A 20310-nucleotide genomic window follows, 5' to 3' on the forward strand; every position below is an offset into this window, starting at 1 on the left:
ACCCGGCGGAGGAAACTCATTTTGTTCGCTTGTACCCGTGATCTTGTCCTTTCGGTCATAACCCAAAGCTCATGACCATAGGTGAGGATGGGAACGTAGCTCGACCGGTAAATTGAGAGCTTTGCCTTCCGGCTCAGCTCCTTCATCACCACAACGGATCGATACAGCGTCTGCATTACTGACGATGCCGCACCGATCCGCCTGTCGAGCTCACGATCCACTCTTCCCTCACTCGTGAACAAGACTCCAAGGTACTTGGCAGGTTCTCCTCCCCAACCCGGAGATGGCACTCCACCCTTTTCCGGGAGAGAACCATGGACTCGGACTTGGAGGTGCTGGTTCCCAGACAGAATAGTAATTTAAAAAAAAAGTATATTCTGGGGCCCCCCATTCCACCCTAAACCCAACGTCACCGCCCTATACACACACACTTGGTATGTTTACGTTCACTAAAAAAAATTAACCATTGCATGCAAAGCACGCAAAAAAATGATGATGTTATTTCGCTTTAAGAAAGATGAGATGAACATCTTTAGACTTAAACATCCAGGTAAAGAAGGAAAGGCTGTCTAAAGTAGATACCCAACCCCCTACCAATATTTTGGTGTGGGGTTTTGTTTAGTTTTTTCACAAAAAGTGCCAAGAAATTCAATAGAAAGTCGCCTGGGAATGTGAATTTAAATAATTAAGCAATTATTCACTTAAATATGCTAAATCTGTCGAATATTTTTTGCTTCAGAGTTTAAAGAAGATCAGTGCATTTTACGAATGCCAATAAAATTATAATACTAAACTAAATCATTATTATTTCGATTATATTATTAGTGCATCTCCTGGGGTTAAACCTCCCTCTCTCTTCAAAAACTAGTGAGACCTCTGGTTCTAACTTTAATAGAGGGGTCCTTGAACGCACTACAGCAGGGGTGTCCAAACTTATGACTTTTGGGAGGGCTGCATTGGGCTAAAAAAAAATGTTCGTGTGTATCTGTATATGTGTGGATATATATACTGTATGTATATATATATATATATATATGTATATGTAAATATTTATGTGTATATATGTATATATACATGTGTGTGTGTGTGTGTGTATATATGTATGTATGTATATATACATATACATACATATATACATATACATACATATATATGATACATATATATAGATACATATATATGTATATATAAATATATACAGATACATATATACACATATATATACATGTGTGCATATATCTATATAAATGTGTGATTTGGGGTGTGGGGAAAAATCGATTCGAATATGAATCGCGATTCTCACATTGTGCGATTCAGAATCGATTCTCATTTAAAAAAAAAAAAAATTTTGTCCTTAATTTTTTTTTTATCAATCCAACAAAACAATACACAGTAATACCATAACAATGCAATCCAATTCCAAAACGAAACCGGACCCAGCAACACTCAGAACTACAATAAACAGAGCAATTGAAAGGAGACACAAACACGACACAGAACAAACCAAAAGTAGTGAAGCAAAAATGAATATCATCAACAACAGTATCAATATTAGTTATAATTTCAGCATAGCAGTGATTAAAAATCCCTCATTGACATTATCATTAGACATTTATAAAAATAAAAAGTGGCTTACACTTGCATCGCATCTCATAAGCTTGACAACACACTGTGTCCAATGTTTTCACAAAGATGAAATAAGTCATATTTTTGTTTCGTTTAATTGTTGAAACAAATTTACATTATTGCAATCAGTTGATAAAACATTGTCCTTTACAATTATAAAAGCTTTTTACAAAAATCTACTACTCTGCTTGCATGTCAGCAGACTGGGGTAGATCCTGCTGAAATCATATGTATCGAATGAATACAGATTCCTTTTAATTTGGGAAAAAATCGTTTTTGAGTCGAGAATCGTGTTGAATTAAAAAAAAAAATCGATTTTGAATCGAATCGTGACCCCAAGAATCGATATTGAATCGAATCATGGGACACTGAAAGATTTGCAGCCCTAGTGTGTATATATATATATATATATATATATATATATATATATATATATATATATATATATATATATATATATATATATATATATATATATGTATGCGTGTGTGTATATATCATGTTAATATGATGGGTATATCATTAATATAATATATATATAACTAATATAATTGGATATGAAGAGTATGTAAAAGTTAATCTCCTACCTTGTTTACTTCTGTGACAAACTTATGAAAGTTTTGTAATCAATCAGCAATATCAAGCATCTAAAATGCACCAAACATGGACAAGTGTGTAGAAAGGGTTTTACATGTTTTCCTTTCATGCACTTGATCATGAATTTGTTTTTGGTGTTTGGATGTTTTTCATAATATCCACAATGTTCAGTGTGCAGGTTGTGTTATGTGTGACCGTGTGTTGTCCTTTGTTAGTTGCATTTTATTTTTTTTCACACCACGACTCGGGAAAGTTGTTTGGATTGTGTCATATAAGTCAATGCTGTGTTATTATTTCAGAGTAGCACTGCCTTCCGCCCGATTGTAGCTGAGATAGGCGCCAGCGCCCCCCGCGACCCCGAAAGGGAATAAGCGGTAGAAAATGGATGGATGGATGGATACAAGGGTCATTGATTAGGATGTACTCATATTCTCCACAAAATAGCAGCAAATATGTAAAATTCAGAGACTGCTTGGTATTTACGATTAATTTTAAAGCAGGTGTTGAACTCATAACGTCTTGCGGGCCATATTGAAGAAGCTGGCGGGCCGCAGTTAAGACACTACTACATTTCAGTTATGTGCAATGAGATGCAAAAGTGAAACTTAAACATAACTTCCTCTTATGCTACCTCAAATAGATTTATTATGTTTTTACCTTTCTTCTATCACTTCATCCGTGTTCGAAAATGGTTTGGCAATGTAGCATGCTAAAAATGATGGAAAGCGCCACTCTACATAGAAACTGATGCTGTGGTCAAAGTTGGAATTGCCACAAAACACTTTTTAAGATAATTTAAAGTTAAAGCACCAATGGTTGTCACACACACACACACACACACATACACACACACACACACACACACACACACACACACTAGGTGTGGTGAAATTTTTCTCTACATTTGACCCATTATCCTTGATCACCCCCTGGGAGGTGAAGGTAGCAGAGAGCAGCAGCGGTGGGAATCATTTTTGGTGATTTAACCCCCAAGTTCAACCTTTGATACTGAGTGTCAAACGGGGAGGTAATGGGGCCCATTTTTATTATTCTTTGGTATGACTTGGCCGGGGTTTGAACTCACGACCTACCCATGTCAGGGCGGACACTCTAACCACATAAACACTCAACTGCCGTCTGACTTCTAAAGTGGATAGTGCACCCCTCCAATTTGTCATGTTTCATGTGTCAGGTAAACCGCGACAAATAACCCATTGGAATCCCCTTCCTGCTGTATGTATTCCTTTATTTCATGTATTATTGTATTTCAACTATTATATATTGTATTTGCTTTTTCTTATCACCAAAATGGCGAGCTATTATTATCCTATTATTTTCCTATTTATTTCCTATTATTTGTAACACGTGGCTTGGCATTGTTTTGCTGAAATAAGCAGGGGCGTCCATGATAACGTTGCTTGGATGACAACATATGTTGCTCCAAAACCTGTATGGACCATTCAACATTAATGGTGCCTTCACAGATGTGTAAGTTACCCATGCCTGGGGCACTGAAACGCCCCCATACCTTCACAGATGCTGGCTTTTCAACTTTGCACGTATAACAATCCGGATGGTTATTTTCCTCTTTGTTCTGGAGGACACCACGTCCACAGTTTCCAAATATAATTTGAAATGAGGACTCGTCAGACCACCGAACACTTTTCCACTTTGCATCAGTCCATCTTAGATGAGCTCGGGCCCAGCGAAGCCGGCGGCGTTCCTGGGTGTTGTTGATAAATGGGTTTCGCTTTGCATAATAGAGTTTTAACTTGCACTTAAACCCATTGGAACATTTAACCCTCTGGAGATATTCAATTTTAATCATCTTTAAACCAAAAAAAGACATAAAAATCCTCAAGTTAGTGAAGGCCATAAAAATAATTTGGATTCTAACTGACTTTTTTTGCTTACTTTCAAATTTCTTAATATAATTCAGTCCGAAACTAAGCATGTAATGTTTTATAATGTTGTATTCTGACCCATGTAATGGCATTTTGAAAAGATAATGTCGCATTAGTAAAACAACTCACGTCATGCAAATTAATACAAATTCAAAACCGTGACCAAAGTCTTGTCTGTGTCCGCCCGAGTGCAGCTGGGATAAGATCCAGCCCCACTGCCACCCCCAGAGGGACAAGCAGTGTAAAATGGATTGATGGACGGCACAATGGGCCTTTGATCAAAAGGCCTTAAACGGGTTGAAATAATAATAATAAAAAACATGTTATGTATTTTTATTTAGGGCTGAAATTGATTGAGAAATGTGTGCAAAAAAAAAAGAGAATCAATAAATGTTTTTTTGCTTTTTAAAAACGGAAAGACTTTATATGTCCTGACTAGGGTTGTACGGTATATAAAAAGTAAAGATAAAGGTGAAGTTATAACACTGAAACACCCTCAAGAATAGGTGCTTTAAGACATCAATCTGCAGTGTTTTAGCTAATTCTAAATCACTAACCCTTGTCTCCATGGTGACAAAGTAAGTTTATTACCTGTACATTATCACTGCAGGACGAGGAATAGCTAAACATGCTTCACTACACACCGTTGGAGGATACAATAGCTCACCAGCGTCACAATGTAAACAATTATATAGTCATAAAGTCAGGAAATGTGTCCCTGGACACATGAGGACTTCAAATATGACCAATGTATGATCCTGTTACTACTTGGTATCAGATCAATACCTAAATTTGTGGGATCATCCAAAACTAATGTAAGGTATCAAACAACAGAAGAAAAAGTGATTATCACATTTTAACAGAAGTGTAGATAGAACATGTGGAAAGAGAAAATAAGCTGATATTAACAGTAGATGAATATGTACAAACCCCGTTTCCATATGAGTTGGGAAATTGTGTTAGATGTAAATATAAACAGAATACAATGATTTGCAAATCCTTTTCAACCCGTATTCAATTGAATGCACTACAAAGACAACATATTTGATGTTCAAACTCATAAACTTTATTTTTTTTTGCAAACAATCATTCACTTTAGAATTTGATGCCAGCAACACGTGACAAGGAAGTTGGAAAAGGTGGCAATAAATACTGATAAAGTTGAGGAATGCTCATCAAACACTTATTTGGAACATCCCACATGTGTGCAGGCTAATTGGGAACAGGTGGGTGCCATTAACTTAGAATTTCATGGCTGCAACACGTGCCAAAGTAGTTGGGAAAGGGCATGTTCACCACTGTGTTACTCCAAAACCCCCATACCATCACAGATGCTAGCTTTTCAACTTTGCGCCTATAACAATCCGGATGGTTATATTCCTCTTTGTTCCGGAGGACACTACGTCCAGAGTTTCCAAATATAATTTGAACTCGTCAGACCACAGAACACTTTTTCACTTTGTATCAGTCCATTTTAGATGACCTCGGGCCCAGCGAAGCAAGCAGCGTTCCTTGGTGTTGTTGATAAATGGCTTTCGCTTTGCATAGTAGAGTTTTAACTTGCACTTACAGATGTAGCAACCAACTGTAGTTACTGACAGTGGTTATATGAAGTGTTCCTGAGCCCATGTGGTGATATCCTTTACACACTGATGTCGGTTTTCGATGCAGTACCGCCTGAGGGATCAAAGGTCCGTAATCATTGCTTACATGCAGTGATTTCTACAGATTCTCTGAACCTTTTGAAGATTTTACGGACAGTAGATGGTGAAATCCCTAAATTCCTTGCAATAGCTCGTTGAGAAATGTTGTTCTAAAACTGTTCGACAATTTGCTTACAAATTGGTGACCCTCGCCCCATCCTTGTTTGTGAATTACTTAGCATTCCATGGAAGCTGTTTTTATACCCAATCATGGCACCCACCTGTTCCCAATTAGCCTGCACACCTGTGGGATGTTCCAAATAAGTGTTTGATGAGCATTCCTCAACTTAATCAGTATTTATTGCCACCTTTCCCAACTTCTTTGTCACATGTTGCTGGCATTAAATTCTAAAGTTAATTTGCAAAAAAAAAAAAAGTGTTTATCAGTTTGAACTTCGAATATGTTGTCTTTGTAGCATATTCAACTGAATATGGGTTGAAAATTATTTGCAAATCATTGTATTCCGTTTATATTTACATCTAACACAATTTCCTAACTCATATGGAAATGGGGCTTGTAGATTAATAATAATTTTTTACAGTTCTTTATAACGTAGACAAAATAACAGAATGATAAATGACACAATTTGTTACTGCATATGTCAGCAGACTAATTAGGAGCCTTTGTTTGTTTACTTACTACTAAAAGACACGTTGTCTTGTATGTTCACTATTTTATTTACATACACAATTGTTATTCGGTTGCAATAGGAAACATATTTTTAATGTACCCTAAGATATTTTTGTTAAAATAAAGACAATTATAAAAAAGTTTGGGGTTCCCTTTATTCAGAAAAGTATCAAAATACATAACAAAATATTGGTATCAAGACAACCCTTGTCCTGACTTTCAGGTATGGCCTACAAACTACCAGTGTATGGTTCCTACACCTGTGAAATAATTAAACATACATGTTTTAAATTTAACATGAAATAAACCCTCTTAAGAAAATAAATTATGTATAATTAAGTTACACAACACAAATGATTGCCTCTTGCAAAAATGTACGAAAAGTTACAACAACAAAAAAATAATAACCTTTGCCCCCTGGGGATTAAACAACATAATCAACAAACTCTGAGTCATTGCTGAAACACGGAGGAAGGGTGGGTTTCGAAATGAGCTCTGCTTCTTCCTACTCCTTTTGAATTGTGAGTACATGTGATACTTGTTGATATAGAGTGCATACGCAAAGTATTCACAGCGCTTCCCTTTTCCCACATCTTGTGATGTTACAGCTTTATTCCAAAATAGAACACCTTTTTTTTCCCCCCCTCGAAGTTCTACAAACAATAACCATATAACAAAATTAAAACTTTTTGCAGATGTTATAAAAACAAAAAAAACTGTAGCGAACTGCTGAGGTGGATCTCAAGGATGCAGAGACGTATTGTTTGTGGACAATAGTTCTTCCTTTTATTTTTGAGGAAGCACGAAGTAAAACAAAGGCGATGGCGGTAAAGACAAAAACACATTATGTAAAAAAAAAAAGAAACTGCTAAGAGAACTAACCTACACAAAACAAAAGCTAGGAAAAATACTTCATGAAAAAAGTAAAACAGAAAAACAAAGTACAAAATAAAAACGCTAGGCAAGGCTAGAAAAATACAGGCAAACCTGAGAAAATTGGTTGGTTGGTTGGTTGGTTGGTTAGTAAATGGTCGGTAAATGGTTGGTTGTACTTGTATAGCACTTTTCTACCCCTTTTTAAGGAGCCCAAAGCGCTTTGACAGTATTTCCAAATTCACACACACATTCACACACTGATGGCGGGAGCTGCCATGCAAGGCGCTAACCAGGTACCATCAGGAGCAAGGGTGAAGTGTCTTGCCCAAGGACACAACGGACGTGACTAGGATTGTAGAAGTTGGGGATTGAACCAGTAACCCTCGGATTGCTGGCACGGTCACTCTCCCAACTTGGCCACGCCGTCCCCCACTAACGTAAAACGAACTAGGGAGTCCTGTGGCAAAACCAGTAGATTAAGTTCCGGCGCTCACATGCTGTCAGCAGCCAGGTTAAATAGGCCGCCACTAATCTACCTCAGGTGTGTGCTGCTGCCTTGCGCCAGCTGCACTCCATACTGTGGGCGAGAGAGAGAGTGAATATGATGTGCAGACAAAACAGAAATGAGCAAGGAAATTTCAGATTACCACAGTAATCTGAAACTTCAGTGAATTCTAGCTATAAATATACTCCTCCGCCCTTAATCCCGTCCCGCCCACCTCAAACTCCCACGCCCTCCAATTTCCCAAATTCGGAGGTCTCAAGATTGGCAAGTATGGGCTAAAGCAGGGGTCACCAACCTTGTGTTGGCTCTGCGATGAGGTGGCGACTTGTCCAGGGTGTAGCGCGCCTTCCGCCCGATTTTGGCTGAGATAGGCCCTGGCGCCCCCCGCTACCCCAAAGGGAATAAGCGGTAGAAAAATGGATGGCTGGATGGTCGTGATGTCTTTCATAATGATTGTGAACGATAGGCAAAATTCCCCCCAAAATGTAGACATGCAGGAAACTTTTGCTTAAAAAATATGGTTATATATTTTGTTTCTTGAAAATGCGAATGGCTCTGATTCGGTGGCATGGCCCAAATACAAGGAATAATTAATGACCTAATTAAGGTTGGAAAACACTACTTTAGACTAAGGCAGGGGTCACCAACCTTTTTGATACCAAGAGCTACTTCTTGGGTACTGATTAATGCGAAGGGTTACCAGTTTGATACACTCTTAAATAAACGGCCAGAAATAGCCAATTTGCTCAATTTACCTTTAATAAATAAATCTATATATATATAACAAAAATTGGTATTTCTGTCATTCCGTCGTACATTTTTTTCCTTTTATGGAAGGTTTTTCGTAGAGAGTAAATGATGAAAACAAACACTTAATTGAACGGTTTAAAAGAGGAGAAAACACGAAAAAAATGAAAATTAAATTTTGAAACATTGTTTATCTTCAATTTTGACTCTTTTAAATTCAAAATTCAACCGAAAAAAATGAAGAGAAAAACTAGCTAATTCGAATCTTTTTTCAATCAATCAATCAATTTTTATTTATATAGCCCCAAATCACAAATGTCTCAAAGGACTGCACAAATCATTACAACTACAACATCCTCGGAAGAACCCACAAAAGGGCAAGGAAAACTCACGCCCAGTGGGCAGGGAGAATTCACATCCAGTGGGAAGCCAGTGACAATGCTGACTATGAGAAACCTTGGAGAGGACCTCAGATGTGGGCAACCCCCCCCCTCTAGGGGACCGAAAGCAATGGATGTCGAGCGGGTCTAACATGATACTGTGAAAGTTCAATCCATAGTGGCTCCAACACAGCCGCGAAAGTTCAGTTCAAGCGGATCCAAGACAGCAGCGAGAGTCCCGTCCACAGGAGCCCATCTCAAGCGGAGGCGGATCAGCAGCGTAGAGATGTCCCCAACCGATACAGGCGAGCGATCCATCCTAGGTCTCGACTCTGGACAGCCAGTACTTCATCCATGGTCATCGGACCGGACCCCCTCCACAAGGGAGGGGGGGACATAGGAGAAAGAAAAGAAGCGGCAGATCAACTGGTCTAAAAAGGAGGTCTATTTAAAGGCTAGAGTATACAGTTGAGTTTTAAGGTGAGACTTAAATGCTTCTACTGAGGTAGCATCTCGAACTGTTACCGGGAGGGCATTCCAGAGTACTGGAGCCCGAACGGAAAACGCTCTATAGCCCGCAGACTTTTTTTGGGCTCTAGGAATCACTAATAAGCCGGAGTCTTTTGAACGCAGATTTCTTGCCGGGACATATGGTACAATACAATCGGCAAGATAGGCTGGAGCTAGACCGTGTAGTATTTTATACGTAAGTAGTAAAACCTTAAAGTCACATCTTAAGGACAAAGGAAGCCAGTGCAGGTGAGCCAGTACAGGCGTAATGTGATCAAACTTTCTTGTTCTTGTCAAAAGTCTAGCAGCCGCATTTTGTACCAACTGTAATCTTTTAATGCTAGACATGGGGAGACCCGAAAATAATACGTTACAGTAATCGAGACGAGACGTAACAAACGCATGGATAATGATCTCGGCGTCTTTAGTGGACAAGATGGAGCGAATTTTAGCGATATTACGGAGATGAAAGAAGGCCGTTTTAGTAACGCTTTTAATGTGTGACTCAAAGGAGAGAGTTGGGTCGAAGATAATACCCAGATTTTTTACAGAGTCACCTTGTTTTATTATTTGGTTGTCAAATGTTAGAGTTGTATTATTAAATAGAGTTCGGTGTCTAGCAGGACCGATAATCAGCATTTCCTTTTTTTGGCATTAAGTTGCAAAAAGTTAGCGGACATCCATTGTTTAATTTCATTAAGACACGCCTCCAGCTGACTACAATCCGGCGTGTTGGTCAGCTTTAGGGGCATGTAGAGTTGGGTGTCATCAGCATAACAGTGAAAGCTACCACCGTATTTGCGTATGATGTCACCTAGTGGCAGCATGTAGATGCTGAAGAGTACAGGGCCAAGGACCGAACCCTGGGGAACTCCACACGTTACCTTAAAATAGTCCGAGGTCACATTGTTATGGGAGACGCACTGCATCCTGTCAGTAAGATAAGAGTTAAACCATGACAGGGCTGAGTCTGACATACCAATTCGTGTTTTGATACGCTCTAATAAAATATTATGATCGACGGTATCGAAAGCAGCGCTAAGATCGAGGAGCAGCAACATAGATGACGCATCAGAGTCCATCGTTAGCAATAGATCATTAGTCAATTTTGCGAGGGCTGTCTCAGTCGAGTGATTTGCCCTGAAACCGGATTGAAAGGTTTCACATAGATTGTTAAATGCTAAGTGTTCATTTAGCTGCTCTGCAACAATTTTTTCGAGGATTTTCGAAATAAAGGGAAGGTGAGACACCGGTCGGTAATTTACCATAAGGTCAGGATCGAGGTTAGGTCTTTTAAGGAGAGGATGAATAACCGCTTTTTTGAATGCTAGGGGAACAGTGCCCGAGGAAAGTGATAAGTTTATAATATTTAGCACTGATGGACCTAATAATACAAAAGGAAGTGGGTCAAGTAAACATGTTTGTTTTATTCCATTTACACGTTGTAACAATCCTTCTAATGTTATTTCATCAAAACGAGAGAAACTATTTTGAATATTAGCAGTATCCGCCGTATATACAGTCGTATCTGTGTTAATAGAACCCAGTTGTAGCTGGGACGCATTGTCTTTAATCTCCTTTCTAATGACTTCAATTTTCTTATTAAAGAACTTCATAAAGTCATCTGCCGAATGGGTGGAGCTACTGGAAGGAGTCCCTTGTTGGGTTTTTGATAAAATTAGAAAAATAATTTATGGAACATCATTAGTAATTTTTCCTGATTAAGATACATTTTTAAAAAGGTTAAAATCCACTTTGAAATAAGATTTCAAATGGATTTTACAGATGTTCTAGGTTTGCCAGTATAATTTTATTGAATTTTAATCATAAATTTGAAGAAATATTTCACAATTTTTCTTCGTCGAAAAAACAGCAGCTAAAATGAAAAATTAAATTAAAATGTATTTATTATTCTTTACAATGATAATAAAAAAAATACTTGAACATTGATTTAAATTGTCAGGAAAGAAGAGGAAGGTATTTAAAAGGTAAAAAGGTATATGTGTTTAAAAATGCTAAAATAATTTTTAATGTTGTATTTTTTCCTCTAAAATTGTCTTTCTGGAAGTTATAAGAAGCAAAGTAAAAAAAAAAAATGCATTAATTTAAACTAGTGAAGACCAAGTCTTTAATATATTTTCTTGGATTTTCAAATTCTATTTAAGTTTTGTCTCTCTTAGAATTAAAAATGTCGAGCAAAGCGAGACCAGTTTGCTAGTAAATAAATAACATTTAAAAAATAGAGGCAGCTCACTGGTAAGTGCTGCTATTTAAGCTATTTTTAGAACAGGCCAGCGGACTACCTGGTGCCCGCGGGCACCGCGTTGGTGACCCCTGGGCTAGAGTATACAAATGAGTTTTAAGATGCGACTTAAATGCTTCTACTGAGGTAGCATCTCTGACTGTTACCGAAAGGATAGAGAGAAAGATGAATGCAGCAAAGTACGGAGGCATCCTGAATGAAAACCAACGCTTCCCATCCAACCTGATGGAGCTTGAGAGGAATGGGTGAAACTGATTAAAGATAGGTGTGCCAAGCTTGTGGCGTCGTATTCAAAAGAACTTGAGGCTGTAATTGCTGCCAAAGGTACATCTGCGATTACTTATGCACGTGTGATTTCTTAGTTTTTCATTTTTAATAATTTTGCAAAAATTTCTAAAAATAATTACATTTTCAAATTATTTTTATGTAGAATTTTGCGTACAAAAAAATGAATTCTATTTTGGAATAAGGCTATAACATAACTAAATGTGAGTAAAGTGACGCACTGAATACTTTGCGTCTGCACCATAAATATCGTGTTATTAAACCATGACAAAGTGAGAGTCAGGGCTTTATATATGATTAACTTGAAGTGGACTTGTGTGCAGACCAGGTCTATTAATTCTGTTATGCACTGAACACTCCAAGTGAGCCAGCAGCATGAATAATATTGCTGAGAAGAGAGTGATAACGCACAATAGTGAGAAAGCAACGAGCTACGACACACAAAAGTTTCTGTGAAGTCCTTGTCAGCAGGGATAATAATTCATTGGTTTTGACAAAAGGACACTGTTGGCCAAGTGGGAGGGCGCCACAAAAACACACACTTCACACGCCTGGAAGACGTCATGTTGCTTGACACATTGTTAAAGGGAAGGTGTTCATGTACACTAAAGACTGGATTGGTTGCATTGCATCAAATTGTTCTTCCAGTCCCTCATTTTTATTTATTTTTAATCAAGTTAATTTCATAGTTTTTTCAAACCACAGTGCATGGCTTTTCAAACAAATGCAATCCATCCATTTACTACCGCTTGTCCCTCGGGGTCGCGGGTGTGGCTGGAGCCTATCCCACCTGCACTCGGGCAGAAGGCGGCGTACACCCTGGACAAGTGTCCACCTCATTGCAAGGCCAAGACAGAAAGACAACATTCACCCACTAGGGACCATTTAGTGTTGCCAATCAACAGATCCCCAGGTGCATGAACCAATGCAATTACACTAAAACCATGAAAACAAAAATGTTGACAGAAAATAAATCCAATCATTATAATATCACATTTTTTCAGACAGTTGGGACACACACATACATACATATGTATATATATACATATATACAGTGTGGAAAAAAAGTACTATTTTGGTTTCATCTGACCACATGACATTCTCCCAATCCCCTGCTGTATCTTCCATGTATCCATTTTGGTATAAACTCAACTCGTCGTGTTTAGAGGAAGAAGAATACTGAGTTGCATCCCAAGAACACCACACCTACTGTGAAGCAGGGGGGTGGAAACAGCATGCTTTGGGGCTGTTTTTCTGCTAAGGAGACAGGACGATTGATCCGTGTTAAGGAAAGAATGAATGGGGCCATGTATCGTGAGATTTTGAGCCAAAACCTCCTTCCATCAGTGAGAGCTTTGAATGGTTGACCAAATACTTATTTTCCACCATAATTTACAAATACATTCTTTGAAATTCCTGCAATTTGAGTTCCTGGATTTTTTTTTCACATTCTGTCTCTCACAAAGTGTACCTATGATGAAAATTACAGACCTCTGTCATCATTTTAAGTGGGAGAACTTGCACAATCGGTGGCTGACTAAATACTTTTTTGCCCCACTGTGTGTGTGTGTGTGTGTGTGTATGTATATATATATATATATATATATATATATATATATACATACATACATACACACACACACAAACCCCGTTTCCATATGAGTTGGGAAATTGTGTAAATATAAACGGAATGCAATGATTTGCAAATCCTTTTCAACCCATTTTCAATTGAATGCACTACAAAGACAAGATATTTGATGTTGAAACTCATAAACTTTTTTTTTTTGCAAACAATAATAAACTTAGAATTTAATGGCTGCAACACGTGCCAAAGTAGTTGGGAAAGGGCATGTTCACCACTGTGTTACATCACCTTTTCTTTTAACAACACTCAAACGTTTGGTAACTGAGGAAACTAATTGTTGAAGCTTTGAAAGTGGGATTCTTTCCCGTTCTTGTTTTATGTAGAGCTTCAGTCATTCAACAGTCCAAGGTCTACTCTGTCGTATTTTACGCTTCATAATGCGGCACACATTTTTGATGGGAGACATGTCTGGACTGCAGGCGGGCCAGGAAAGTACCCACACTCTTTTTTTACGAAGCCACTCTGTTGTAACACGTGCTCAATCTGGCTTGGCATTGTCTTGCTGAAATAAGCAGGGGCGTCCATGAAAAAGACGGCGCTTAGAAGGCAGTATATGTTGTTCCAAAACCTGTATGTACCTTTTAGCATTAATGGTGCCTTCACAGATGTGTAAGTTACCCATTCCTTGGGCACTAATGCACCCCCATACCATCACAGATGCTGGCTTTTGAACTTTGCGTCGATAACAGTCTGGATGGTTCGCTTACCCTTTGGTCCGGATGACACGGAGTCGAATATTTCCAAAAACAATTTGAAATGTGGACTCGTCAGACCACAGAACACTTTTCCACTTTGCATCAGTCCATCTTAGATGATCTCGGGGCCAGAGAAGCCGGTGGCGTTTCTGGATGTTGTTGATAAATGGTTTTTGCTTTGCATAGTAGAGCTTTATCTTGCACTTACAGATTTAGCGGCAAACTGTATTTAGTGACAGTAGTTTTCTGAAGTGTCCCTGAGCCCATGGGGTGATTTCATTTAGAGATTGATGTTGGTTTTTGATACAGTGCCGTCTGAGGGATCGAAGGTCACGGTCATTCAATGTTGGTTTCCGGCCATGCCGCTTACGTGGAGTGATTTCTCCAGATTCTCTGAGCCTTTTGATGATATTTTGGACCGTAGATGTTTAAATCCCTAAATGTTTTGCAATTGCACTTTGAGAAACATTGTTCTTGAACTGTTTGACTATTTGCTCAAGGAGCTGTGGACAAAGGAGTGTACCTCGCCCCATCCTTTCTTGTGAAAGACTGAGCATTTTTTGGGAAGCTTTTTTTATACCCAATCATGGCACCCACCTGTTCCCAATTAGCCTGCACACATGTGGGATGTTCCAAATAAGTGTTTGATGAGCATTCCTCAACTTTATCAGAATTTATTGCCACCTTTTCCAACTTCCTTGTCACATGTTGCTGGCATCAAATTCTAAAGTGAATGATTATTTGCACAAAAAAAAATGTTTATCAGTTTGAACATCAAATATGTTGTCTTTGTAGCATATTCAACTGAATATGGGTTGAAAATTATTTGAAAGTCATTGTATTCTGTTTATATTTACATCTAACACAATTTCCCAACTCATATGGAAACAGGGTTTGTATTATATATATATATATATATATATATATATATATATATAAATATATATATATATATTCATGTATTCATTTGTTTTCTACATTGTTTATGTATTACATCATGGGTAAGCTGAAGCCTTTCCCAGCTGACTTCAAGATATTCATTCAGTCGTTTTTTTAAACTAAAAATGACAAAATCAGACAGCAGATTATGTGTGCAAAATTTTAAGTTATTTTTGCATTTGCCGATTAAATAACGCCTTTTACTGACAAGTATTTCATGAGTGATAAATTAACAGACAAAATAGCAACATAAGCGGGACATGAATCATTTGCCTGCACAAGTTACCATACCTCAAAGTTCCCCCCAGCAAACACACCGGGTGCACTTCCCTGTACGGTTTAATTGTAAACCAAACAAAGCCATTCAACCTGCGCTGCCTGAAAGCTGAGACGTGTTTGTTGAATGTCATGTGGACAGAGCGAAGAGCACGGCGCTTACTACGCTCTTATATGTCAGGGGAAAAGACGGCAGGTGTATGCTGACCACAGCCCCTCCCACTCCACAAACTAACAAGCCTTTCTCATGTCAATAGCGTTAGGATTTCACATCATCCAGATATAATTAATGAGGAGGTGAAATAATTAAAGTGACTGCAAATTATTGAATTTTTTTTTTTTATGCAGGTTTGGATACATCTGCTGGAGAAAATGGGATGCTTTGGTTTCCTCAAGTTCATGATGTTTCTTTTCAACGGGATCATCTTTGTGAGTATTTAACGCACCTCACGATATGAAACCATGAGTGTGTCGTGAAGATTGGGATTCTCTTCGCTCCGGTGCCGATTGCTCAAACTTCCCTCAACAATCATTCCTACTTTTATTGGAGATACAGTGCACATTTCACGGGAGTCAATCCCTCTTATTCTCCAAATAATTATTCTCGATGTTATTGTAATGCAGACCTGGGCAAATTAAGGCCCCGCTGAAGAATTTTTCATAAAAAAGTTCAAGTACCTTGGAGTCTTGTTCACGAGTGGGGGAGGAGTGAATCGTGAGATCGACAGGCGGATCGGTGCGGCGTCTACAGTAATGCGGACGTTGTACCGATCTGTTGTGGTGAAGAAGGAGCTGAGCCGGAAGCCAAAGCTCTCAATTTACCGGTCGATCTGCGTTCCCATCCTCACCTAGGGTCATGAGCTTTGGGTCATGACCGAAGGGATAAGATCGCGGGTACAGGCGGCCGAGGTGAGTTTCCTCCGCCGTGTGGCGGGGCTCTCCCTTAGAGATAGGGTGAGAAGCTCTGTCATCCCGGAGGAACTCAAAGTAAAGCCGCTGCTCCTCCACATCGAGAGGAGCCAGATGAGGTGGTTCGGGCATCTGGTCAGGATGCCACCCGAACGCCTCCCGAGGGAGGTGTTTAGGGCACGTCCAACCGGTAGGAGGCCACGGGGAAGACCCAGGACACGTTGGGAAGACTACGTCTCCCGGCTGGCCTGGGAACGCCTTGGGATCCCCCGGGAAGAGCTAAACGAAGTGGCTGGGGAGAGGGAAGTCTGGGCTTCCCTGCTTAGGCTGCTGCCCCCACGACCCGACCTCGGATAAGCGGAAGAAGATGGATGGATGGATACATATATATATATATATATATTTTTTTTTTAATTAAATCATCATAAAAAACACAATATACACTTACAAATAGTGCACCAACCACAAAAAAACTCCCTTTTTCATGACAAAAACGTCCCTTTTTCATGACAAAGAAGAAAAAAAAAAGGACAGTTACTAATTAGTTACTATGGTAATCTGATTAGGTACTATGGTCATCTAATTAGTTACTATGGTCATATAATTAGTTACTATGGTCATATAATTAGTTACGATGGTCATATAATTAGTTGTTATAGTCATCAAATTAGTTACTATGGTAATCTGATTAGGTGCTATGGTCATCTAATTAGTTACTATGGTCATCTAATTAGTTACTATGGTAATCTGATTAGATACTATGGTCATCTAATTAGTTACTATGGTCATCTAATTAGTTACTATGGTAATCTGATTAGATACTATGGTCATCTAATTAGTTACTATGGTCATCTAATTAGTCACTATGGTAATCTGATTAGATACTATGGTCATCTAATTTGTTACTATGGTCATATAATTAGTTACGATGGTCATATAATTAGTTACTATGGTCATATAATTAGTTACGATGGTCATATAATTAGTTACGATGGTCATCTAATTAGTTACTATGGTCATATAATTAGTTATGATGGTCATATAATTAGTTAATATGGTCATCTAATTAGTTACTATGGTCATCTAATTAGTTCTTTTATATTTCGCTGTTCGTTGCATTTTTGTTACGTTTCGCTTGATTGCAAAATATGTCAATGGAGAGGGGGTGTGACGTTCATATGTTGTCAATATTCAGTGTTTTATCCTTCATAGTTAATATTATAAATCTCACATTCTTTATTTTCATGTATATTCTGGGTGTTTCATTCAGTTAAAAAATGAGAAACTCCATTCCGTATTTTAAGGCTGTCTGTCAGAACGTTTCTAGCTTTCAGTCAGACATTATTGTGAGGTTTTGTATGAGTGTTCCTAAAAAACAGATATACCGGCCCCCAAACACGTTTTTTTTCTCTAAATTTCAATTGCCCATTTTAAAACTTTCATGCAGAGAGGGAAATCCCAACTAAGTCAATTTGCCAAAACAGTATTTATTAAACAGTTGTTAAGCAGTGGCACAAACATTCATGTCATTTCCAAAACAGAAAGTGCGAGATTGGCAGAGGCATTTTAAAACAAGCTATTAGTGCATTTTTGTGCATGATGTCAATAAGATGACATCAAAACAACACTAAATTAAAGTGCACTTTTTGTACAGAACGCCACTACAATAGTTTAAAACAAATAAAGTGCACTTTTGTGCATGATGTCACACAAGATATTTCAATAACTGTCAAATAAAAATGAGCTGCATAATAGAAAATCAAATAGTTTATGTCCTTCTCTATGTGGTAGCTTTCTGCGGATGTTATCGCCGTCTGTTGTTGACTATTTTTTTCATACGGTGTTGATGTGGAAATGTTGGCTTGGGCATTTTGTGGGTGTGGCACCGAACGGAGATGTTGACATGCGGAGTTTCAAGCACTCTTCATTCTTTTTCAAATTATGCTACATTAGCAGTGGTGATACTTTTTGTAGCAACGCTTTTGCCCCACACTTGACATATTCCGATTGTCTGTCCGACATATTCCCGCTTGAAACCAAACCACCACCAGAGCCCGTACTGTTTTTCTTGTGAATTAATTCTTCCTCCATTTGTCACCAGATTCGCACCTTCTTTCTCTCGTATTACCACTCGCACCGCTCCGCTAGCATCACAGCTAACTTTACCCATGCCGCTATATCTCTGCTCGGCGAGGGCGTATTACGTTGCACGCGCGATAATATGTGACGTGTGTAAGAAGGTGCGCTTGTTTTATCTCTCTGTGAAGAGAGACAAGACATTTTGGGAAGAGCCTGTAGTGTAATGCCCGCAGCTAAAAGCAACTGCGTGAGAACGTATAATCGAAAATCACGATGTAGTCATTTTCTATATCGCACAGAGACAAACCCGCGATATATTGAGTATATTCGACATATCGCCCAGCGCTATTGTGACTCAAGTACTTTGCAAGCGGCTTTAGTAAAAGAAAACAAACCAAAAAGCGGACTTGGCGACAACTCCAGTGATAACTCAACTCACAGCAACAATGGGTGTAAATAACCTAAACTTGCCTTTCTATATACATTTTCTTTGTCAATTTCTGCTCTTTCTCCGTAGAAAAATACAATATAATAAAAATATATTTTTGCTAACTTGTTATTATCGTGGTTACTTTGACAGCCCTGATTATATCAACGTACATTTTTAGATGGATGACCAAACATGGTTCCATATCCAAATGAAAAAAAAGTCGAATTCTTCCTACAGGTGGCGGGTGCAGCCATCCTGGGCGTTGGCATCTGGGTGAAGGTGGACAGCGGCTCCATCCTGGGTTTCCTGGGGATGATTGAAAACGCACCTCCCGAGCTCGCTCAGGTGCTCAACGTGGGCTACCTGCTGATCGCTGTGGGAGCGCTGCTGGTCATCATCGGCTTCCTGGGCTGCTGCGGGGCCGCCAGAGAAAGCAAGTGTATGCTGCTGCTGGTAGGTGGCCGGGGTTGTACGTCCTGTTGGCATGAAGGAGAATGGGAAGAACTTGCAAAATCTGATACCAGCCCTGCTGGACTAGAACAAACAAGATTTTAGCTGGCGCCTCGTAAAGCAGTCATTTTCGCCATTTTAATCTAATAACGTACAAAATAAGTGTGTCCCGATTAGAGTTGTACGGTATACCGGTACTAGTACTGTACCGCGATAATAAGGAATCATATTTGGTACTGCACCGGTTAACCCCTTCCCCCCTCTTTTTAATGGGCATGACGGCGCGTCGTCATCACGTCGTGACATTGCTGGTTTTACGAACAGAGGAGCATGTTTGGCAGCGCGCACACACGGAGTACTTAAAAGCAGTCACAGTGTGTAGACAGAAAAGGGACACTTAATGCATTTTGGCCTAAAAAGTGAAGATAAAGGTGAAGTTATAACACTGAAACACCCTCAGAAAGAGGTGCTTTAAACTGTCATTGTCAGGTTCAAACACTGATGACATCTATTAAACAAGACAAAAGGCAAAGAATCAAACAGAGACAGAATTAAATTTGGACTCAGATCTGAGGAGAGACATTGCCGTTGTACTGTCTGTACAGTCCTGCACCACCATACTTGCCAACCTTGAGACCTCCGATTTGGGGAAGTTGGGCGTGGGGGTGTGGTCGGGGGTGGGGCGGAGGCGTGGTTGGGGTGGGGGAGGAGTATAATTCACCAACTCGAGTATTTCATATATATACATTATATATATATATATATGTATGTACAAAAAATGGAGACTCGATGGTGTAATTTATGCTAAGACAAAGATGGCTATGCTGATAGCTGGATGCAACATCCCGTTCTCATTTGCG

General features: G+C 39.0%; 1 protein-coding gene across 2 annotated transcripts in view; it reads left to right on the plus strand.

Moving 5' to 3' along the window:
- Window positions 1-20310, plus strand: part of LOC133541872 (zinc finger protein 653-like) — a 59728-nt gene that overhangs the window by 29526 nt on the left and 9892 nt on the right. For both annotated transcript variants that reach the window (XM_061885578.1, XM_061885579.1), the window contains 2 exons: window positions 15931-16011; window positions 19238-19453. In XM_061885578.1, coding sequence (XP_061741562.1) covers window positions 15931-16011; window positions 19238-19453 — 297 coding nt within the window. The remainder of the gene's footprint in view (window positions 1-15930; window positions 16012-19237; window positions 19454-20310) is intronic.

This window comes from Nerophis ophidion, linkage group LG23 (genome assembly GCF_033978795.1).
Source record: "Nerophis ophidion isolate RoL-2023_Sa linkage group LG23, RoL_Noph_v1.0, whole genome shotgun sequence".
In the NCBI taxonomy this organism is placed as follows: domain Eukaryota; kingdom Metazoa; phylum Chordata; class Actinopteri; order Syngnathiformes; family Syngnathidae; genus Nerophis; species Nerophis ophidion.